General features: G+C 39.5%; 2 protein-coding genes and 4 long non-coding RNA genes across 6 annotated transcripts; 4 read left to right on the plus strand and 2 right to left on the minus strand.

Moving 5' to 3' along the window:
• The first annotated feature begins 558 nt into the window (after window positions 1–558).
• Window positions 559–1,833, plus strand: LOC130997148 (pelargonidin 3-O-(6-caffeoylglucoside) 5-O-(6-O-malonylglucoside) 4'''-malonyltransferase-like). Its single transcript, XM_057922406.1, has one exon. It carries the CDS (start codon window positions 559–561, stop codon window positions 1,831–1,833), a length of 1,275 nt encoding a protein of 424 aa, XP_057778389.1.
• Window positions 1,834–9,258: 7,425 nt separating this feature from the next.
• On the plus strand, window positions 9,259–12,620 carry LOC130997149 (uncharacterized mitochondrial protein AtMg00810-like). The gene is made up of 2 exons (XM_057922407.1): window positions 9,259–10,081; window positions 12,570–12,620. The coding sequence occupies exons 1-2, from the start codon at window positions 9,329–9,331 to the stop codon at window positions 12,618–12,620; spliced, it is 804 nt and encodes a 267-aa protein (XP_057778390.1). The 5' UTR covers window positions 9,259–9,328.
• A 426-nt stretch (window positions 12,621–13,046) lies between these two features.
• On the minus strand, window positions 13,047–14,189 carry LOC131000163 (uncharacterized). Its single transcript, XR_009093675.1, has 2 exons — window positions 13,972–14,189; window positions 13,047–13,336 (listed from the first exon to the last, which is right to left on the minus strand). It is a non-coding gene; the product is annotated as an uncharacterized LOC131000163 (long non-coding RNA).
• Window positions 14,190–14,905: 716 nt separating this feature from the next.
• Window positions 14,906–16,707, plus strand: LOC131000164 (uncharacterized). The gene is made up of 2 exons (XR_009093676.1): window positions 14,906–15,220; window positions 15,286–16,707. It is a non-coding gene; the product is annotated as an uncharacterized LOC131000164 (long non-coding RNA).
• Window positions 16,708–19,131: 2,424 nt separating this feature from the next.
• On the minus strand, window positions 19,132–20,257 carry LOC131000166 (uncharacterized). Its single transcript, XR_009093678.1, has 2 exons — window positions 20,040–20,257; window positions 19,132–19,404 (listed from the first exon to the last, which is right to left on the minus strand). It is a non-coding gene; the product is annotated as an uncharacterized LOC131000166 (long non-coding RNA).
• A 716-nt stretch (window positions 20,258–20,973) lies between these two features.
• LOC131000165 (uncharacterized) lies at window positions 20,974–22,775 on the plus strand. The gene is made up of 2 exons (XR_009093677.1): window positions 20,974–21,288; window positions 21,354–22,775. It is a non-coding gene; the product is annotated as an uncharacterized LOC131000165 (long non-coding RNA).
• Window positions 22,776–24,580: the final 1,805 nt, after the last annotated feature.

Genomic DNA, 24,580 nt, shown 5'->3' on the forward strand with positions numbered 1-24,580 from the left:
CAAAGACTCTTTTTTATGAGAGGTATTGGGTTCAAATCCAGCTTGTGTGCAGGTAGTTTTTCCATTTTTGCATGGATAGTGTTCCCACTTTTGTGTGGGTAGAGATCTCACCTTATCTTTGTGTCTATTGCTTATTTATTATATATTAGATAGGTAGAGGTCCCACCTTTGTGCGTCCTTCTAGAATTAGCAGTAAACCCATGGAAAAATATTAAGTACCATGAAAAAAATGCTACCGTGGCAAAATACTACGATAAAGTATTGATATGGCAAAATGCTAACACTAACAATGAAATCCACGTTGAGTGCTATCGTGGAAAATGCTAATTGTAGATAATCAATAAAATAATATAATTAAATTATAATTTTTGAAAATAAAAATTAAGATAAATTCATAATTATACTATGATAAAAATTATTTTTATAAAAATATTATTAAAATAATACATGGTGGAGCATATCAAATTGTGAGACTTGGGATTGCTTATATATATAGAGCTACTAGTCTTGTGTATTTCAAGTATCAACTCCAATATTAAAAAAAAAAAAAACTGAAAAATGAAGATGAACAAAATGAGTAGCAAGTTGATAAAACCACACACCCCAACTCCTCAAAACCTCAAGAATTACAAGTTATCGTATCTAGATGAGGCTAGCCCCCAGTTAAATATTGCAGTTATTCTGTTTTACGAATCGAAACCCGAAGACGGCGGCCTCCAGTTGGAAGAATCACTGGCCAGAATCTTGGTTGAATTCTATCCTCTTGCAGGAAGATTCATCAATAATTATAGTTCGATTGATTGCTGCGACGAGGGAGCCGAGCTCGTCGAAGCAGAGGCTCTAGATGTCGAGCTGATCGAGCTCGTAGCAAAAATAGAGTCCGATCAGCTCGAAAATCTCCTCCCCGACCAACATTTCCGACGACACGAAGCTCCTGATAATCCAATCCTCTCAATCCAGATCACACGTTTCTCGTGTGGTGGGGCCGCCATCGGCATCAGCGTCTCCCACAAGATCTTCGATGGGTCGTCGCTTGCGACGTTGGTGGCCGCCTGGACGGACGCCACCAATCCGGATCATGATAAGAGGGTGATTAGCCCGTCTTTTCATCTCCCCTCGTTGCTTCCATCCGACAACCTGGCCCCGGCCCCGGCCCCGGGTTCCGGTCACAAGGTTGTTGTGAAGAGGCTTTTGTTCAACAAGGAGGCTTTAAGGAGGCTGAAATCAAGAATAAGCCAAACCAACGGAAAACCCTTATCTGGAGTGCGTGTTGTGTCTGCCGTTACGGCCAAAGCCCGAATCCGACTAGATCGCGCCATCCACGGAAGAAGCAGAAGCTCCGTCGTATTTCAAGGGGTTAACATGCGAGGGAGATCAATCCCACCTCAGTCAACACACACTTGTGGGAATTTCTGGATCCCAACAGTGACGCGACGCATAGAAGCTGAGGAGGAAATTGGTGTTGATCAACTTGTTCGTCTACTGGGAGATTCTATTCGAGGCGCCATAGCTCGTCATGCTGAGATACTGTCTCCTGATTGGGATGGACGCGATATCTACACAAATAGTATAGAAAGCTACGGAAGACTTTTTTGCGATCCTGAGATCAATGGTATATCAATCACTGATTGGAGTAGGTTTGGATTCCACGAAGCTGATTTCGGATGGGGGAAGCCTGTTTCGACGGGCAACGGATTTTGGCCGCCGATCAACAACTTTGTGGTGCTGACGAGCGACAGAGAGGGAGATGGGATTGAGGCATGGTTTTATTTGAACCAAAATGAAGTGCATTACTTTGAGCAAGATGAGGAGATCAAACCCTTCATATCCTAGCTAGTTGTTTATGAATCTCTGCTTTACAAATAACTAAGTTTCTTCTAAACTACACTTATTAATTTGTGTTAGTTGCTATCACTACCAGAAAATGTGGTCCTACAAATAATTTGTACTATTGTTTACCGAAAATCTCAGTCGTTAATTTCGATAGTTATAAGCATTTGTAGTGTATACGTCGTCTTTGAGCCTCTCACTATCGTTATATTGTTGATTTCACAAAATTAAATTGAACTTCTCCGCACATTAATTAGTAGTTGTTGCAAGTAGGGGTGTAATCGAGCCGAGTCGAGTCGAATAGTGTCTTGTTCAAGCTTGACTTGTTTAGCTAATTGTACAAATTGTTTGCTTAATTATTGATCGAGCTTTAATAGAGTCGAATACAATACCGAGCCTAATCGAGTTTCTTAAATTTAAAATTTTAATTATTTTCCTAATGCATAAGTTAATTTTCAAATATACTATAAGATATTTTATTCACAACAATGTAATATATTTACTATTTTCTTGTATAGAAATGATGTTAATTAGATACTTAATCCAAATATTACTAATTATAGTACAAAATATACGACATTCAATTAATAATATTATATTTTTAGGATAAATTATTTAACGAGCTTGCTCACGAGTTAACGAGACGAGTATCGTCTTGCTCAAGCTTCGCTTGTTTAGCTAAACGAGCTGCTCATTAAATTACCGATCAACCTTTTATCGAATCGAACGCCGAATAGCTCACGAGTAGCTTGGCTCGTTTACAGCCCTAGTTGCAAGAATCGTAACTACTTCTAATTTATTTATGGGCTAATTGCCCCTAAATACGTAAACTTCCAGAAATATGTGAAAGTTTATGTATTTAGGGGTAATTACCCCTTTATTTATACAATAAAAACTAACCTAAGAAATAAAAGGGTAATGATTGGATTAGTTGTTTAAAATATTACATATATAAATATTTATTTATATCTATTAAACACACACACACACAAATATATATATACAATTAGTTTTGACACTTTAAATGTTCATAACTTATTTATTTCTAATCTATTTTTTATATTTTATATATTAAATTAAAGTTCTCATCGAGATCTTTAATTGACAAAATATTGTTTATATTTTGATCTGGAAAAGAGAAATTGATGGGGTTTGAAACTCTGAACCACAAGTCAGCACTGTCCCATTACTATTATAATCTCTAATTGGAGTAGGTTCGGATTCCGCGAAGCTGATTTCGGATGGGGGAAGCTTGTTTCGAAGAGTAGTTCATAAGGCCCTCCTCGCCATCACCTAAAAGAGAGTCAAAAAATTGTTTTCTGTAGACGCTTATTTTTCATTATTGATAAAATAACTGATTGAGTATTTTTATTTTCACTAACAAACTTTTAATGGTGATATATACTCCATGTTGCATATGATGATGAAATTGCATAAATGAAATTTTGTGAATTTACAGGGAATTAATACTATAATAGACATGTGGCGCATAAAGATTGTGACACATGGCAAGAAGCTTCCAAGACAAAATCTACAAAGGAGTATAATCGAAATATATTTATCGGAATTAAATAGATATATATATATATATATATTCCTCTCAAAATAGATATATTTTAGATGCATAAAGTTTCACACAAAGATGCATAAAGTTTCATATAAAAAATGCATAAAATTTCACATAAAAATGCATTTCATTTTTACAAATTTGGTATTTTCGCCACCCCACCCCCGGTCCCCCCCAATCCCCACACCCCACCCCCACCCCCACCCCCCAAAAGCTGACATGTTTTACATGCATATACTTTCACACAAAAATGTATAATGTTTCACACAAAAATGCATATATTTGAACATAAAAATGTATTATATTTTTACAAATTATGTATTTTCACTAGCCCGAAATCCTTGGGCTGGCCCGATTAACCCGCCATCCGAGAGGGTTAGTGTTGAATATTTTCAACTCGATAAAAGTTACAACCCGATTAGCCCGTAACCGAATAGCCCGACGCCCGATAGGATCGACCCGATTAATCCGATGAGCTATCCCGAAACCCGAGTACTTACCTTAGAATATTTAGATATAAAAATAAAAAAATAAAAAAATATTATAAAATCTCATCATTTCACTTTTTTTTTTTTGAGATGCTTTGGTTCTATGAGTTCAAACTATTGTTGGATATTTTATTATTTTTTCTTTAACAAAATTGAACATTTTATTGTTACCAACTTATTTTATATGTTATGTAATCTTGATGTTTTTTACAATATCTCATATTTTTGCATTTAATGCTTGCTATATAATTTATATCTTTGATTTCTATGTATATTTTATACATTATACATTAGATCATTAAAAATAACAAAATACAAATGATTATTTTATTTTTACGCCTTTAAGCCGATTAGCCCGATGGGTTAGCCCGAAACCTTAACGTTTAGGGTTAGGGTTGGAGATTTATAACCCGAAAAAATCCCCAGCCCGATTAGCCCGCACCCGATTGACCCGAAACCCGATAGGACTGGCCCGAAACCCGGTCGGTTGACCCGATTGGCATCCCTAATTTTCACTACCCCACCCCACACCACCCCCCGAACCCCACCCCTACCCCCCTCCCCCTCCCAAGCCTTTTTTTTATTTTACAAATTTTGGTATTTTCGCCACCCCAAGCAAAAAAAAAATTTATTTTTTCACAAAACTGACCGCTGACCCATCCCCACCCCCCTACCCTAGCTATTAAAAAAATTATGAAAAATTTAGATTTGTAAAAAAAAAATGGCTTGGGGGGGTGGGTGGGGGTCAACGGTCAAAAAATCAGTTTTGTGAAAAAAAAATAAAAAAAAAATTGGTTGGGGGTGGGGGATTGGGTGGCGAAAATACCAAATTTGTAAAAATGAAATGCATTTTTTGTATAATTTAAACTAGTTTTGTCTGATTTTATATGTATGCATGTGAAACATGTATATTTTTTGGGGGGGTGGGTTTGGGGGGATGGTGTGGGGTGGGGTGGCGAAAATTCCAAATTTGTAAAAATGAAATGCATTTTTCTGTTCAAAGTTATGCATTTTTTGTTTCAAGCTTTATGCATTTTTATATGATATTATATGCATGTAAAATATGTTTATTTTGAAAAAATATAAAACTTTTAATTCTGAAAAATATATTCCGATTTTACCACTCTGCAGATTTTGCCTTGGAATGCTCGGAAGCTCTTTGCCACATGTCACAATCTTGATGCGCCACATGTCACGAATGTGTGGTCAAGATTGGATACTACGGTACTACCTTAAGCTTGGATACTACATGATCATATTCCTATATATATATATATATATATATATATATATATATATATATAGGGAGGGGTTCAAATAAGAACCACTAATTAAAATTAGAACGGAGAACCATTTTAAGTCATTCGATCATCAAGATCTACGGTGGATGCATCATCTTGGTGGATGAATGCAGATCCTGGGTTCGAATCCTGAAGGGAGCAAAAAATTTATTTTTTTCGGATGCATTAAATTTAACAACGAATGCATTAATTTATATAGCAGATGCATTAATTTTAATGGTTTTTATGTTCTCACGATAATTATGGTTCTCACTATAACCGCACCCTATATATATATATATATATATATATATATATAAAATAAGGGCTAAAATAAGAGCATTTATTAAGATATAAAATAAGAATCATTTTCAACCCTTAGATCATCAAGATCTACGGTTGATTCGTAATCATGTTGGATGGATTTATGGTCCTGAGTTCGAATCCCAAATGTAGCAAAAATTTATTTTTCACAATTCATACCTTAATTTATACAACGAATTTATACGTGTTCTACATAAAATTCATACATTAAAAATTGCTCTTATTTCTTATTTTAAAATGTGCTCTTGTTGGAAAAATAATAAACTTGATTTATGTAGAGTATTCTAGAATTAACAAGAAACTAAAAGAAAGAAATAAAATATTAAATAGTAAAAGAAAACAAAAGAAAATATGAGAACATATTAGAGAATTCTAGAACTAATTAATATAATATTGCTTAGCCACTAGATTATTCTAGCAACAACTAAGTCGGTTTAGTAACCCACCTTTGTAGGCTATAAATATGTTTGTAGTTTGTATGCAAATTAAGGTGTGAAGAAAAGTTAGTGGAGAAATAAAAAATTAAGTTGATAGCTTTCAAATCAACTTCTTTATTTTTCTTTGAAATACACGTCCACCCCACTTTACACATTTTCAAAAGCAAATCCTCCATCATTGTAAATCCTCCCACATATATATAACATCTATATTTCCAACAAAGTGGTATCAGAGCCACAAGATTCTACTTGTGGTATGGCGAATTTACAATCGTTTCAAGTCCCCATGCTCAACAAGAGCAACTTCGATAATTGGAGCATCAAGATGAAGGCACTATTGGGAGCCCACGACGTTTGGGAAATCGTGGAGAACGGCTACGAGGAGCCGCAGGACGAGGCCGCACTATCCCAACAACAAAAGGATAGACTGCGAGACGCGAGAAAGAGAGACAAGAAGGCTCTCTATCTCATTTATCAGGCGCTAGGGGACGACGATTTCGAAAAAATCTCAAACGCGAGCACCGCCAAAGAAGCATGGGAGAAGCTCCAGAACGCGTGCAAAGGAGCGGAGCAAGTAAAGAAGGTACGACTTCAAACTTTAAGAGGAGAGTTTGAGTCTTTACATATGAAAGAGTCCGAATCGATATCGGATTATTTTTCAAGAGTCTTGGCGGTGTCTAATCAAATGAAAAGAAATGGTGAAAAATTGGAGGATGTTAGAATTATGGAGAAAATATTGCGGTCACTAACCCCAAAGTTTGAGCACATTGTGGTGACGATCGAAGAAACTAAAAATTTGGAGGAGATGACAATCGATCTCTTGTTGGGGTCGCTGCAAGCATATGAGGAGAAGCAAAAGAAGAAGCAAGAAATTTCAGAGCAACTTTTAAAGTTGCAAGTAAGCCCGAAAGAAAAAGAAGAAGGTTCGAGCAATGGCCATGGACAGTTCGGGAGAGGACGTGGCCAGGACAAGATCGAGCCAGAGGCCGAGGCCGTGGACGTGGACGTGGACGAGGACGAGGAGGCTTCGTCAATAGTGGTGAAAGAAATGAGTTTACAAGTGGTCGGGGGAGGAGCAACCTGCAGTCGAGGTACGATAAATCCTCAATAAAGTGTTATAATTGCCATAAATTTGGGCACTATGCTTCCGAGTGCAGAAGTGAAAAAGTAAGGATTGAAGAGAAGGCCAATTACGCCGAAAGTACAAATCAAGATATTGGTAGTGTGCTTCTGGCATATAAAGGAGAAGCTGGAAGACAAGATGACACGTGGTACCTCGACACTGGTGCTAGCAATCACATGTGCGGGAAGAGAAACATGTTCGTGGAGCTCGATGAATCAGTAAGTGGAAATGTCTCCTTTGGTGATGAATCTAAAATTCCAGTTAAAGGAAAAGGAAAAATTTTAATCCGCTTGAAGAATGGAAGTCATGAATTTATTTCCAATGTTTATTACGTGCCCAATATGAAAAATAATATCTTGAGTTTGGGACAACTCTTGGAGAAAGGTTATGATATTCACATGAGAGATTATAACCTTTCAATAAGAGATGGCAAAAATAATCTTATTGCCAAGGTGCCAATGTCTGAAAATAGAATGTTCTTATTGAATATTCGAAATGACATGGCAAAATGCCTAAAAGCGTGTTACCAAGATAAGTCTTGGTTGTGGCATCTTCGGTTTGGGCACTTAAATTTTGGCGGTTTGGAGTTGCTGTCAAAGAAGGAGATGGTGAGAGGTTTACCATCCATCAAGCATCCCGATCAACTCTGCGAAGGTTGTCTACTCGGGAAGCAGTTCAGAAAGCCATTCCCAAAGGAGTCAAGCTCAAGAGCTCAAAAGTCACTGGAGTTGATTCATGCTGACGTGTGTGGGCCAATAAATCCAAGCTCCCTCGGTAAAAATAATTATTTTTTGCTATTCATTGATGATTTTTCTAGAAAAACGTGGGTATATTTCTTGAAGCAGAAGTCAGAAGTATTTGATGCATTCAAGAAATTCAAAGCTGCCGTGGAGAAGGAGAGCGGACGACAAATCAAGGCCATGAGGTCCGATCGAGGCGGAGAATTCACGTCAAGGGAGTTTCTAGAATTTTGCGAAGCAAATGAAATTCGACGGCCCCTGACAGTTCCGAGATCCCCCCAACAAAATGGAGTGGCAGAAAGAAAGAACAGAACAATCATGGAGATGGCGAGGAGCATGCTAAAGACGAAGAATTTGCCTAAGGAGTTCTGGGCAGAAGCAGTGGCGTGCGCGGTGTATCTATCCAACCGATCGCCGACAAGGAGCGTGTGGGGAATGACTCCACAAGAAGCCTGGAGCGGGAGAAAGCCAGGAATTTCTCACCTAAAGGTATTTGGGAGCAAAGCCTACGTGCATGTACCAGATGAGAGAAGGAAGAAGCTCGATGACAAAAGTGAAGCATTCATCTTTATCGGGTACGACTCTAGCTCCAAAGGCTATAAGTTATATAACCCAGAGACCAAGAAAACAGTGATAAGTCGGGACGTCGAGTTCGACGAAGAAGGAGTATGGGATTTCAGCTCCAACGGTGACTTCACCTACATCCCACAGTTAGAAGAACAAAGTGCGGAAGAGCAAATTGGAGAAGTCCAACAAGAGCCAGTGACTCCACCAGCTTCACCAGTGCCAGTCACTGAAGACTCGCCACCATCTTTCTTAAATGAAAGAGCCACACCACGAGCAAGGAGTTTGGGCGAGATATATGAGGATACTGAAAGGTTAGAAGATCTTACCTTATTCTGCCTATTTGCTGACTGTGAACCTGTAAGCTTTGAAGAAGCAGCAGATAGTGAAAATTGGCGAGTCGCGATGGATGAAGAGATCAAGGCCATAAAGAAGAATGATACGTGGGAGCTCGTAACACTACCGAAAGGGCACAAGGCTATTGGAGTCAAGTGGGTGTATAAAGTTAAGAAGAATTCCAAGGGTGAAGTGGAAAGATATAAAGCGAGGCTCGTCGCAAAAGGATATAGCCAAAGAGCTGGAATTGATTATGATGAGGTATTTGCTCCCGTCGCTCGATTAGAAACTATCAGACTAATACTCTCTCTTGCAGCCCAAAATAGATGGAAGATTTATCAAATGGATGTCAAGTCAGCCTTCTTGAATGGATATATAGACAAAGAAGTCTATATCAAGCAGCCAATGGGCTACGAGGTGAAAGGGCAAGAAGATAAAGTCTTGAAGTTAAAGAAGGCCCTATACGGACTAAAGCAAGCACCAAGGGCATGGAATAGCAGGATCGATAAGTACTTGGAGGAGAATGGTTTCACCAAATGCCCTCACGAGCATGCTCTCTACGTGAAAGCCAATGGATGAGATGTCTTAATTGTGTGCTTGTATGTAGATGATTTGATCTTCACAGGAAATAATCCAAAGATGATTGAGGAGTTCAAGAAGGCCATGTCAAAGGAGTTTGAGATGACCGACATTGGGCTGATGGCGTACTACCTCGGCGTGGAAGTCAAGCAACTCGAAGATGGGATCTTCATCACACAAGAAGGATATGCCAAGGAAATTCTCAAGAAGTTCAAGATGGAGGGCTGCAAAGCAATCAACACGCCAGTGGAATGCGGGATCAAATTATCCAAGAATGATGGAGGAGAAAAAGTGGACCCGACATTGTTCAAGAGCTTGGTTGGAAGTTTACGGTACTTAACTTGCACAAGGCCGGATATTCTTTATGCGACAGGACTCGTAAGTCGCTATATGGAAAATCCAACCACTACGCATTTTAAGGCGGCAAAGAGAATTCTTCGCTACCTCAAAGGTACGCTCAACTATGGCCTGTTCTATTCATGTACTGATGATTATAAGCTTGTTGGGTATAGTGATAGCGATTGGGCTGGAGATAATGATGATCGGAAGAGTACAAGCGGATTCGTGTTCTTCATGGGAGACACTGCTTTCACCTGGATGTCGAAGAAGCAACCCATAGTCACGCTGTCAACATGTGAAGCTGAATATGTGGCTGTCACATCCAGTGTTTGCCATGCAGTTTGGCTCAGAAGCCTATTAATGGAGCTTGGATGGCCACAAAAGGAGCCAACAACGATTTGCGTGGATAATAAGTCAGCAATCGCGCTCTCAAAGAATCCGGTGTTTCATAATCGAAGCAAGCTGACAAACATGGTTTTCGTACCTCAATTCCACATGTTTTGTTGTCATTTCCCTTCATGTTTTGCTTGTGAATGCTTGTTTGTGCCCGAATATTTAGTTTTATGAAGATTTGATATATTGGTGTAGTTTTGGAGTAATTTCAGGAAACATCAATGATTAATTGGAGGATTTTGAAGATATGAGATTGAAGTACGTCTCGAGAGGAATCCGTGAGCGCAAACGGCGACCAAATCCGAGTCCGGACGAGGGAGAACGGAGCAAAACGAGCGGACTGTGCAAAACGCCCAGTACCCCGCGGTCACCACCCGCGACCGCGGGGTAAGACCGCGGGTCAGCTGTTCCCGACTCAGGAGACACCCGCGGTCACCACCCGCGGCCGCGGGGCGGGACCGCGGGTCCCCTGACTCTCCCCCACGTTTGCCGGCCGCGGGCGCGGGCCAGGACCGCGGGAAAAGGGCGGAGCCTCCCCAAGTGAGCCCCAGTCGGGTTTTTCACCCCTTTCTCCCCCTTTTCCTCACATTATTCATCATCCCCTACATTCAATACTCATTTCCTACCTCCATATCCAAGCCCTAACCCCCATTAATACTCATTCCTACCCATTTGAAGAAGGCATTGAAGAGGAGAGAGGATTGAAGCAAGCTTCTCAATAGGATTTGTTCATTCTTTCTCTCTCTTTCATTTATGTTTCTCTTTTCATTGGGTATGTTATTGTTGAACATGATAGGCTAAATTTCTCTTTGATTTGGGGATTAGGCTAGATGATTATTGTAATGGATTGATTATTTGTGCTCAATATAAATCTTGTTTGTTCCTTTGCACATTATCTTTTCAAACCCTTGTTTTATTTCTTGTATGGTTTATTGGCCACATTCTATGCATTTCTAATTTGCAATTTGAATCGGGAGAGAATAATTGCAATAGATAAGGTGTTTGAAACATATCAATTCGATAACCGGGAGGTTGAGAGTTGGGTGAGAGTATGTCGATCTTTGTGTGCTTTTGGGAGTTATAGGTTAGAAGTTGACCGGGGACGGCAACTATGACCCGTAATCTACCGTTCTAGTCGTCCGGGAGGGGGCTAGAACTAGTTGGGAGATCACTCTAGATAATTAGGATTGTCAAGATTAATATTGAGCTATAATTGAAGTCTTTTGCTTAATTATCGATGCCTAGTCCCTAAATCGCCTTAATCATCTTATTAATCCACTTTGCTTACTTGTTTTTATTTGTCTTTACACTTGTTAAGTATTTAGTTACATAATCAAACCAATCACTCCTTCGTTTAGTCTAAATAGTCTAGTAAAATGAATTAGGATAATCACTAGATTGAACTACTAATCCTTGTGGGATACGACCTTGCTTCCATATATTACAACTACCCGTATACTTGCGGCGTGGTGAAAATAATAGCGAACACAAGCATATTGACACCCGCTTCCACTACATCAGAGAATGCATTGAGAAGAAGGAGGTTCAAGTGGAATATGTGAAATCACAAGATCAAGTCGCCGACATCTTCACAAAGCCGCTCAAATACGAAGACTTTATCAAGTTCAGAAGTTTGCTGAGAATGACAAATCAAGTTTAAGGGGGAGTGTTGGAAAAATAATAAACTTGATTTATGTAGAGTATTCTAGAATTAACAAGAAACTAAAAGAAAGAAATAAAATATTAAATAGTAAAAGAAAACAAAAGAAAATATGAGAACATATTAGAGAATTCTAGAACTAATTAATATAATATTGCTTAGCCACTAGATTATTCTAGCAACAACTAAGTCGGTTTAGTAACCCACCTTTGTAGGCTATAAATATGTTTGTAGTTTGTATGCAAATTAAGGTGTGAAGAAAAGTTAGTGGAGAAATAAAAAATTAAGTTGATAGCTTTCAAATCAACTTCTTTATTTTTCTTTGAAATACACGTCCACCCCACTTTACACATTTTCAAAAGCAAATCCTCCATCATTGTAAATCCTCCCACATATATATAACATCTATATTTCCAACAGCTCTCACGGTAGCTCACCCATATATATATAAAGATATTCAGAAAATGAATTACTTAAAACTAGTGATCATGGAGAGTCACCAGCCGGAATTATTATTAAGTCCGGTCCCAACACAACCACAATTTGTTCCAATCTAAAATTGACTTAAACATACTTTGATACATACGAATACACAGTGCATACTCATTAATTAAAATTTAATTATGATTAATGAACTTTATTGCAGATAAAAAAAAATGGTAAATGTCACTTTGAACCTTAAACTATTTTCACACTATTAATTATATCATGAATTATCGAAAATAATTTTTTTTATCTTGAACTATCTATTCTGTATAAATTGTACCATTCGTTCATTTTTTTGGCTCCAAAAATTTGACGTGGCTTACCAAATGACACGATATATTTAGAATTATTCTTTTTTGGACCTTTGCATTTTAAAGCATAAAACTTTCATAGTTCTTCAATAACATTTATTTATTTCGTAAGAAATACCCACCTGATCATAGCAAGAATTTTGCTAAGGTGTTGTCTACTTGAGTAGCTCTCACTCTAGCGTTTGACTTTTATTACGAGAATATAAATTAAGACATTGGCTCGAGAAAAATTCTCAATTAATAAGAATGCATAATTTAACTATGCATGACTCTTATTCAAAAAGTATTATGAAATAGTAATTTGAAAAAACTCTATTCTAATCCTAGTTGTCAGATTAAATAAATAAAATAAACTAATTAAGGCTCGTCTCAAGATAAATAATTCTATACCCTTTTGTCCCACTTCTTGCACCAAGAGAAACAATTAAAAAGGGCATCCTAGATGGCTATGAAATTTAACACAAAATGATCGTATATGTTAACTGTCACGACCGGCCTTAATTAGGGATAATTAATCCGGGAAACCATGACTAAGGATTGGAGATAAGAAGCGGGATAGAAAGGGGCGCATAAGAGAATACTCAAAGAGTTTGAATACGCGTGAAATATTCCTTACAAACGAACAAGGCATAGTTCGCATAAAAAGGGTACTCAAAGAATTTCTATACGCGTTATATTCCTTAAAAGGAAAAGGCATCGTTAGGGGCTTGGCTAAAATATTATCAGAGTTTGCAACGGAAGGCGTAACTGAAATAATCAGGGTTTACAGCAGAATGCATAACTGAGATACATGTATGAAGACATGTATCCTTTCTGAGCCTACTTTAAGTTCAACAAAAACTCCACTCAGCAACACTTCATCGCCCATCACAACTCAACCTGCACAAACATAAACATACGAAGGGCTGAGTACAATAGTACTCAGTGGGCAGTGCCAAGCATATAACATAATATCAACAACAAAACACAACTTCGCATAAGAGGCATAAGTTTCTTTCAAATCCTTTGCTCATTAAACATTTCCATATTCATAAACAGCATGAGCGCATTTTTCATCATTAACAATCATCAACACGCATCGTGTCGTGGAGAAGGCCTTCCCCAACGAACACGGGCATCGCACCGTGAGAGGGGCCTCCCTCAGCGGTCACGGCATCGTACTATTGAGGGAGGCCTCCCCCAATAGACGCTGTAACACTGGCATACTGGCATCGCGCCGCTAGGGAGGCCTCCCTTAGCGGACACGGGCATCGCGCCGTGAGGAAGGCCCTCCTCAGCGGACACGGCATCGTACTGTTGAGGGAGGCCTCCCCCAACAGACGCAAGCATCAAACATAAGCATAAACTTATCAGCGTAAAGCATTCAAGTGTAAATAAGCGTAATCATTTAACGTGCATCATAATAAAGCTTAACTCATTTAAGCGTAATAAAGCATACCACACTTGAAGATCCAATTTGCATTTAAAGCATAACACTTGCATAGCATTTTATTTACGCGTAAGAAATTGCCCACCTGATAGCAAAGTTTTGCTAAGGTACTCTAACTCCTTGTGTAGTTCTTATTCTTGCGCTTGACCTTAATCACGAGAATATAAAAATAAGACATTGCCTCGAGGAAAATTCTTAATTAATGAGAAAGCGTAATTGTAACTATGCATGAATCTGGTATGCATGAACTAATCTTCTGAGCGATAATCGGGAATTCTACTATTAATCCTCGTAAATAGATTTAGCTAATTCTCGTCTAGCGCGGTCGAATAAAACTGTGATTCTTCCTTCCTCATCGGAATATTCTAGTTGTGAAATAAACCTCGCATTTGTACTTGATTGAAAAAGGACTAACTCGGCTTTAAACGAGGTGTGACCTTGTAGAAATTATCGGGCTTTTCGATAGAAACATCATTACTAGCGTAACCTCAAATAATTAATAGGCTCAAAAGAGAGTAGCCAATTAATTAAATAAACCAGTGGCTTTAAAGAAATAAATGATAATAGTTCGCTTTAAAGTCCGAAGTCCAAAAACATTAATTAATAAACTGGGCGGCTCATTTACTGAATAAGAATCGGCTCGCTCACTGATAAATAATTGGGCTTCATCAAAATAGATACTGCAAGGCTTAACTGAAAGAAGTAACTTCAGCTCAAGCTTTAAAAGAATTAAAGCCCAACTTAAAAAGTCTTCGACCCAAAACAATTAAAATAGGGGTCCAAATAATAATTAATGTGGACTGAAAAGAATTAATCTTAGTCCAATAGGCAATTTAATCGGCCCAAATGATGAATTAAACTGGCCCAACGAAATATAAATGGGATTAGAATAATAGCCCATCATAAAATATGCATCAGCCCGACTCCTTAAATTAATTCAAGCCCAAAAACACTTAAAATTTGCAGCCCACCTAAAAAGAAGGCCCAGTTCGAATTTAACATAAGGAAAAGCCCAAATCTTGGCTTGCAATACTTAAAAATGTGAGGCCCAAACTTTAAAATAATTGAAGCCCAAATAAAGAAAAGAATCAACCCATCATTTTAAACTCCAGCCCAACTAATCAAAGTGGCCCAACCAAGAGATGAAATCTCGGTTCTTTCTCTCTCATTTTCACGGCTTCTGTTCCTCAATTCTTCCACCCAAATCAGCAGCCTCTCTTCCCAAATCTCGCCAGCGCCGCTCAAGACCTCTCTCTCTCTCTCGCCCGCTCTACGCGAGCTCCGCCGCGAACGGCTCCGGCGAGAACGACGGCCAACCGAGGACATCGCCCCTGGTCCATTTCTCTCTCTCTCCATCTACTTCCCTCTCTCAATTTCTCACCCGATCTGTCTCCCGCAGATCTGCCGTCGCCGCTCCGTACTCTGACCATTCCAGCCGCCGGCGAGGCCAGCGTTGCTCAGAACCCCGACGTCGGTCTGCTCCCTCATCTCCTCTCTCTCGATTTACCTCTCAAACTCGACTGAGAGGAGGAGCCCTAGCTTTCCCTGAGATCGAATCCTCCGCCGTTTCTGTAAGTCCGGCGACCGCTAGTTGTCGTCCCCCCTCCAAACTTGGTGTCTCGGCCTCAAATCCGTGTTCGGGAAGAAGAGAGTGGAAGGGCGAGCCCTAATCGTCAAATACCAGGTCGCCGCTGCACCGCGTCTCCATCAGAATCTGATGGCTGGTCGCCGTGGCTCTGTAAATCCGGCAACTGACTGCCGGTTTCGCTCTCCTCCACGAATCGCCGCCATCTCCTTCGCGTTCCTCCGGCGACCAGGTAAAGTCCGCCTTCGTTGTTCTCCGGGGTCGACGGGGTTCGATTTGTGCCACGCCACCGCCGCTGCTGCTACTGGAGGCCGGCTTCGCCGTTGCTGTCGCTGTTCCCGGCGAAGGGTGTCGCCTCGCCTACTCCTCGGCGCCGTTAAATCCCGATTCAGAGCAGGGCAATCGGCCCTATTTCTTAAGCTAAGTTCTCTAGTTTCATTCTACTATTGTATCTTGATTCATTTGCTTATGATGTGAAAGTTTAATACGAGGGGTTGTGGTTTTTCCTAATTCCGTTTATAAGCCGTGGAAATTTTGCTACTGTGCTAAATGAATAACAGCGTTGTTATATGCTCGTCAATGAGCCCTGTGTTGGATTATGAGCTAAGGTGTATTCTTTCTTTGTTTTGCATAAACTCATATGCTTGTTGTTCTAGAGTGCAGCCTGTTTGTGAAGTTTATACTTTCTATTGTACGAAATATCTAGGCTATTTGATGTAGATGAACTGTGATATGCTAGATATGGATGCAAACTGAGTTGAATATTTGGGATATCAAATTACCTTGAGTATTTTGTGTTGGTAGCTGCTGTTGTTGATAATGAATTCAATGGAGAAGAAACTCTCGATACTTGGCAGTTGGCAGCAGGAACTTCATCTCCCTTTCTGGTGCTTGGTGTATGAGAGAAGGAATGAAGTAAGTGGAAAGTTTGGTGGAGAAAAAGGGTGGTGGTGCAGGCTAGTGCGTAGGTCTCATTTTTGTTAAGTGGAGGTAGTGGTTGATAAATAATTAGATAGTGGAAGATGATTGTCTTAAGCATGATCTTCCTCCTAAAGCCAGCAAATTCGAGAGTTTTATTTTTTTACCCAAATGTACTGTGTCACTCTTGCTGCCAGTGGTGAGCTTATATGCAAAGATTTCTTCTTGTACTCAGAAAAAAAATCAATTACTGCATTGATTGATAGTGGTGGTTGAAGTTCTAATTGTAAATAATAATAAATCTTTGTGTCTTGGTTACTCAGTGCATCTACTATTTAATCGCGTGTTTGCAATCAAATACTGGCTTCTGCTCATTATTCGTGTATAAATTAAATACATAGATTTAATTCACTTCACAAGCCATTTAATATCTAGATTAAATCCGTAGATTTAATCTGCGTGGCAGTCAGAATAATTTCTCGACTTCAAGTAGTACTAATAAAATATAACTGCTTCTGTTTTTCGATTAATAAATAACATGACTTTGCTAAGTCAGTTATAACTTGGAAATAATAATTATTGAATAGCTCAATAATCCTCGTCGCGTTTTTCTCATACGTTATAAAGCTAAAATAATAACTTCGTTCTGATAAAAAAAAAAATTAGGACCATAAACTGGATTTATTTATAAAAATTGCATTTACTAGTTTTTATCATAAATAAAAGAGCGGGCTACTACATACTACCCCTCTTAACAAAAATTTCGTCCCGAAATTTGCATATCTCTGCTAAAACAATTCGGGGTATTTTTCCTTCATCTTGTTTTCAAGCTCCCACGTAGCTTTTCTTGTCTGCGGTGTCTCCATAAGATTTTCACTGATGTGATTGAGGCTGATTTCGCAAGTGTCCACGTATTGCTGGCAAGGGGGTGCGGGTGTTCCCAACTGCTGAACCTCGTTGTCTATTGGGGCATTGCGTGGAGTAGTGACCTTTTTGGCCACAATTGTAACAACCGTTAGTTCCAGCCCGACAAATACCCCTATGCATCTTACCACAATTTGGGCAAGGTAAAACTCCTTTCTGACCTTGGTTACCCCCAGTTCGCTCGAGGTTAGTCTGTGCCTCGTGCCTTGGTTGAATAAACTGTTCGGCCCGTTCATATTCTTGCCACACTTTCTTACTAGTCTGATTGATATTGTCTTCGTTGTTGTCCCACTTGCGCTTCCCTTTGAGAGTATGTGAGGCTACTGGTGGATCATTTGGCGTTGAGATCAACAATGGGGCTGACTTGTCCGACGGCATTGCAGCTTCAACGTCAAGTGCCCTGTTCAAAGACTCCGTGTATGAGAGTCCTCCGTGGCTTGCTAGAGCCATCCTAATTTCGTACCGTAGACCGGCACAAAATTTCTCTGCCATCTTCTCATCTGTGTCCACTTGTTGCGGAGCAAACCTAGACAGGTTGCAGAATTCCTTGTCGTATTCAACCACAGATTTATTTCCTTGCTTCAACTCGTAGAACTCAGCTTCTTTCTTCTTCCTATAGCTTTTCGGAATATATTTATCATATAATCCCGTCTTAAAATCTTCCCAAGTATAACTTGCCCATTGTTCAGGTGTCAGAATTTTTCGACGTGCTTCCCACCAGAAGTCAGCTGATCCTGTTAGTTGGAAAGAGACGCAAGATAGGCGCTCCTCATCAGTACAACGTAGAAAGTTGAAAATGCGTTCCATTGCACGCACCCAAATCTCAGCTTCAGCCGGTTCACTCGTTCCGTCAAACGTAGGTGGATTTTGCCTTAAAAAGAGTTCTTCGACTCTCCTAGTCGGAGGCGGAGGGGATGGGTTATGTCCTCGAGCATCTTGTGGTTCTTCGGGTACAGCGTTACGGTTTCTGCGATTGTTATTGTTTTTCGCAGGGCGTCCTCTCTTAGGCGGCATTCTGATAGCAAAGATGTGCCAATTAGTACACTCTAGCATAATCTAATACAAGCCTCAAAAGAATTCTTGTAAATGTCAACTTAATATAACTTGTAAACAAGTCATGACTCCAATGACATCATTGATCATTGATGTAGTAAGCTTTAAGGGTCCTTAGCATCTCAAATCTATGAGTCATAACAATCCTTAAGCATATATTATCACATCATCTAAACTGGATACTTAAGCATAAGTCATGGAGATTTATAGTGGCTATAATATCATCAGCTTAAGAAAATTTTTTTCTATACGTATCACTTATCTTGCTTCCTTCACTATAGCCACCAAAAGATACAATCTAATTTTTTTCTATGTTTGCTTCTATGTTCTGTCGTAGTGGTGATCTCATATCTTAATAGCTCTATGTTCATAGGGATTCATTCCATAGGCATACTTAATCGTGCTTGCGTAAATCATTTCATTCAGTAACAACATAACATAGCTATTAACAGTTACACACTTTGTCACTTTTTGTAAACATTATCTCAAAACTTGAAAGAGCTTACCATTCTGCTTCGTTGAGTGTGATGCGATGAAGTGCTGAGCTTTGTCGATTGAATTCTAGACACTTTAGTGATCCATTCTAAGTTTGGCTTAAATAACTCTTTGGCTCAGAGCAAACGAACTGCTCTGATACCACTCTGTCACGACCGGCCTTAATTAGGGATAATTAATCCGGGAAACCATGACTAAGGATTGGAGATAAGAAGCGGGATAGAAAGGGGCGCATAAGAGAATACTCAAAGAGTTTGAATACGCGTGAAATATTCCTTACAAACGAACAAGGCATAGTTCGCATAAAAAGGGTACTCAAAGAATTTCTATACGCGTTATATTCCTTAAAAGGAAAAGGCATCGTTAGGGGCTTGGCTAAAATATTATCAGAGTTTGCAACGGAAGGCGTAACTGAAATAATCAGGGTTTACAGCGGAATGCATAACTGAGATACATGTATGAAGACATGTATCCTTTCTGAGCCTACTTTAAGTTCAACAAAAACTCCACTCAGCAACACTTCATCGCCCATCACAACTCAACCTGCACAAACATAAACATACGAAGGGCTGAGTACAATAGTACTCAGTGGGCAGTGCCAAGCATATAACATAATATCAACAACAAAACACAACTTCGCATAAGAGGCATAAGTTTCTTTCAAATCCTTTGCTCATTAAACATTTCCATATTCATAAACAGCATGAGCGCATTTTTCATCATTAACAATCATCAACACGCATCGTGTCGTGGAGAAGGCCTTCCCCAACGAACACGGGCATCGCACCGTGAGAGGGGCCTCCCTCAGCGGTCACGGCATCGTACTATTGAGGGAGGCCTCCCCCAATAGACGCTGTAACACTGGCATACTGGCATCGCGCCGCTAGGGAGGCCTCCCTTAGCGGACACGGGCATCGCGCCGTGAGGAAGGCCCTCCTCAGCGGACACGGCATCGTACTGTTGAGGGAGGCCTCCCCCAACAGACGCAAGCATCAAACATAAGCATAAACTTATCAGCGTAAAGCATTCAAGTGTAAATAAGCGTAATCATTTAACGTGCATCATAATAAAGCTTAACTCATTTAAGCGTAATAAAGCATACCACACTTGAAGATCCAATTTGCATTTAAAGCATAACACTTGCATAGCATTTTATTTACGCGTAAGAAATTGCCCACCTGATAGCAAAGTTTTGCTAAGGTACTCTAACTCCTTGTGTAGTTCTTATTCTTGCGCTTGACCTTAATCACGAGAATATAAAAATAAGACATTGCCTCGAGGAAAATTCTTAATTAATGAGAAAGCGTAATTGTAACTATGCATGAATCTGGTATGCATGAACTAATCTTCTGAGCGATAATCGGGAATTCTACTATTAATCCTCGTAAATAGATTTAGCTAATTCTCGTCTAGCGCGGTCGAATAAAACTGTGATTCTTCCTTCCTCATCGGAATATTCTAGTTGTGAAATAAACCTCGCATTTGTACTTGATTGAAAAAGGACTAACTCGGCTTTAAACGAGGTGTGACCTTGTAGAAATTATCGGGCTTTTCGATAGAAACATCATTACTAGCGTAACCTCAAATAATTAATAGGCTCAAAAGAGAGTAGCCAATTAATTAAATAAACCAGTGGCTTTAAAGAAATAAATGATAATAGTTCGCTTTAAAGTCCGAAGTCCAAAAACATTAATTAATAAACTGGGCGGCTCATTTACTGAATAAGAATCGGCTCGCTCACTGATAAATAATTGGGCTTCATCAAAATAGATACTGCAAGGCTTAACTGAAAGAAGTAACTTCAGCTCAAGCTTTAAAAGAATTAAAGCCCAACTTAAAAAGTCTTCGACCCAAAACAATTAAAATAGGGGTCCAAATAATAATTAATGTGGACTGAAAAGAATTAATCTTAGTCCAATAGGCAATTTAATCGGCCCAAATGATGAATTAAACTGGCCCAACGAAATATAAATGGGATTAGAATAATAGCCCATCATAAAATATGCATCAGCCCGACTCCTTAAATTAATTCAAGCCCAAAAACACTTAAAATTTGCAGCCCACCTAAAAAGAAGGCCCAGTTCGAATTTAACATAAGGAAAAGCCCAAATCTTGGCTTGCAATACTTAAAAATGTGAGGCCCAAACTTTAAAATAATTGAAGCCCAAATAAAGAAAAGAATCAACCCATCATTTTAAACTCCAGCCCAACTAATCAAAGTGGCCCAACCAAGAGATGAAATCTCGGTTCTTTCTCTCTCATTTTCACGGCTTCTGTTCCTCAATTCTTCCACCCAAATCAGCAGCCTCTCTTCCCAAATCTCGCCAGCGCCGCTCAAGACCTCTCTCTCTCTCTCGCCCGCTCTACGCGAGCTCCGCCGCGAACGGCTCCGGCGAGAACGACGGCCAACCGAGGACATCGCCCCTGGTCCATTTCTCTCTCTCTCCATCTACTTCCCTCTCTCAATTTCTCACCCGATCTGTCTCCCGCAGATCTGCCGTCGCCGCTCCGTACTCTGACCATTCCAGCCGCCGGCGAGGCCAGCGTTGCTCAGAACCCCGACGTCGGTCTGCTCCCTCATCTCCTCTCTCTCGATTTACCTCTCAAACTCGACTGAGAGGAGGAGCCCTAGCTTTCCCTGAGATCGAATCCTCCGCCGTTTCTGTAAGTCCGGCGACCGCTAGTTGTCGTCCCCCCTCCAAACTTGGTGTCTCGGCCTCAAATCCGTGTTCGGGAAGAAGAGAGTGGAAGGGCGAGCCCTAATCGTCAAATACCAGGTCGCCGCTGCACCGCGTCTCCATCAGAATCTGATGGCTGGTCGCCGTGGCTCTGTAAATCCGGCAACTGACTGCCGGTTTCGCTCTCCTCCACGAATCGCCGCCATCTCCTTCGCGTTCCTCCGGCGACCAGGTAAAGTCCGCCTTCGTTGTTCTCCGGGGTCGACGGGGTTCGATTTGTGCCACGCCACCGCCGCTGCTGCTACTGGAGGCCGGCTTCGCCGTTGCTGTCGCTGTTCCCGGCGAAGGGTGTCGCCTCGCCTACTCCTCGGCGCCGTTAAATCCCGATTCAGAGCAGGGCAATCGGCCCTATTTCTTAAGCTAAGTTCTCTAGTTTCATTCTACTATTGTATCTTGATTCATTTGCTTATGATGTGAAAGTTTAATACGAGGGGTTGTGGTTTTTCCTAATTCCGTTTATAAGCCGTGGAAATTTTGCTACTGTGCTAAATGAATAACAGCGTTGTTATATGCTCGTCAATGAGCCCTGTGTTGGATTATGAGCTAAGGTGTATTCTTTCTTTGTTTTGCATAAACTCATATGCTTGTTGTTCTAGAGTGCAGCCTGTTTGTGAAGTTTATACTTTCTATTGTACGAAATATCTAGGCTATTTGATGTAGATGAACTGTGATATGCTAGATATGGATGCAAACTGAGTTGAATATTTGGGATATCAAATTACCTTGAGTATTTTGTGTTGGTAGCTGCTGTTGTTGATAATGAATTCAATGGAGAAGAAACTCTCGATACTTGGCAGTTGGCAGCAGGAACTTCATCTCCCTTTCTGGTGCTTGGTGTATGAGAGAAGGAATGAAGTAAGTGGAAAGTTTGGTGGAGAAAAAGGGTGGTGGTGCAGGCTAGTGCGTAGGTCTCATTTTTGTTAAGTGGAGGTAGTGGTTGATAAATAATTAGATAGTGGAAGATGATTGTCTTAAGCATGATCTTCCTCCTAAAGCCAGCAAATTCGAGAGTTTTATTTTTTTACCCAAATGTACTGTGTCACTCTTGCTGCCAGTGGTGAGCTTATATGCAAAGATTTCTTCTTGTACTCAGAAAAAAAATCAATTACTGCATTGATTGATAGTGGTGGTTGAAGTTCTAATTGTAAATAATAATAAATCTTTGTGTCTTGGTTACTCAGTGCATCTACTATTTAATCGCGTGTTTGCAATCAAATACTGGCTTCTGCTCATTATTCGTGTATAAATTAAATACATAGATTTAATTCACTTCACAAGCCATTTAATATCTAGATTAAATCCGTAGATTTAATCTGCGTGGCAGTCAGAATAATTTCTCGACTTCAAGTAGTACTAATAAAATATAACTGCTTCTGTTTTTCGATTAATAAATAACATGACTTTGCTAAGTCAGTTATAACTTGGAAATAATAATTATTGAATAGCTCAATAATCCTCGTCGCGTTTTTCTCATACGTTATAAAGCTAAAATAATAACTTCGTTCTGATAAAAAAAAAAATTAGGACCATAAACTGGATTTATTTATAAAAATTGCATTTACTAGTTTTTATCATAAATAAAAGAGCGGGCTACTACATTAACACATGGGCAATCTCAAGAGATCCCTAATACTGAAAAAATCCAGACGAGTTCATGCTTGAGAAATTCTTGAATGGCAATATCGACTCAAAAGGAAAAGATTTCGGACTTATTCCATTTGGATCAGGCCAGAGAATGTGCCCCGGTATGATTATGGGGCTTGTGAATGTGGAGCTTGTAGTTGCAAATTTGGTCAATAGTTTCTATTGGGAATTGTCGTTAGGCATCTCTGACTAGAAGATGTGGATACAGATACAACGACTGGACTAGTGGCCAAGAAAAAGACACTTCTACTTGTTCCTAAGAAATATGGTACTGTTTAGTAACATGTCATGTGTTCTTCTGTTAGGATTCATTTGATATGTGATATAGAATAAGACGTGATATGTTTGACTAATATATATGTCTCTCACTAGATGACATATCAATGTCATATTTGGTAGAATGTACTAGAATAATCCTCCTACGATGGATGTTAATAGTTATAATTATGATAAAAATAAATAAAGATGTATAATTAAATAAAAAAAATCTAAATAAATTAAATAGCACACTCTAATAAATTGAATTGCCAATAAGTTTGACCTTTGTGTGATCCTTGTTTTTCGATAAGTATTCACTATTCAGTCTACCAAATGATTTTTTCTTTCAAAGCATATAAATCTATTATATAATCTATCTAATCTATTATATAATGTTGAATAAATAAACTTAATTTAGTAAGAATTCTAGAATATTAGTTTTTTCAAATATGGTGGCAATAATATGTCAAATATGGTGGGCAATAATTTGTCAAATATGGTGGCAATAATATGTCAAATATGGTGGGCAACAATATGTCAAATATGGTGGCAATCTCCACCTATAAATATGTATTTGTATTGGAGTTGTGATGTGCAGAAAAGAAAATAAGCAAATTTGCTTTCATAAGTTTTTTCTCCATCATATACACACGCACACACACGTCCACATAGTAGCCAAAATTTAAAGAAATTCATTCCTCCAATATTTATTAATTTCTCCAATTATCCTTTTATACTCCAACAAAGTGGTATCAGAGCCACAAGATTCTACTTGTGGTATGGCGAATTTACAATCGTTTCAAGTCCCCATGCTCAACAAGAGCAACTTCGACAATTGGAGCATCAAGATGAAGGCGCTATTGGGAGCCCACGACGTTTGGGAGATCGTGGAGAACGGCTACGAGGAGCCGCAAGACGAGGCCGCACTATCCCAACAACAAAAGGATAGATTGCGAGACGCGAGAAAGAGAGACAAGAAGGCTCTCTGTCTCATTTATCAGGCGCTAGGGGATGACGATTTCGAGAAAATCTCAAACGCGAGCACCGCCAAAGAAGCATGGGAGAAGCTCCAGAACGCG

The sequence above is a fragment of the Salvia miltiorrhiza genome, chromosome 8, assembly GCF_028751815.1.
Source record: "Salvia miltiorrhiza cultivar Shanhuang (shh) chromosome 8, IMPLAD_Smil_shh, whole genome shotgun sequence".
Lineage (NCBI taxonomy): Eukaryota > Viridiplantae > Streptophyta > Magnoliopsida > Lamiales > Lamiaceae > Salvia > Salvia miltiorrhiza.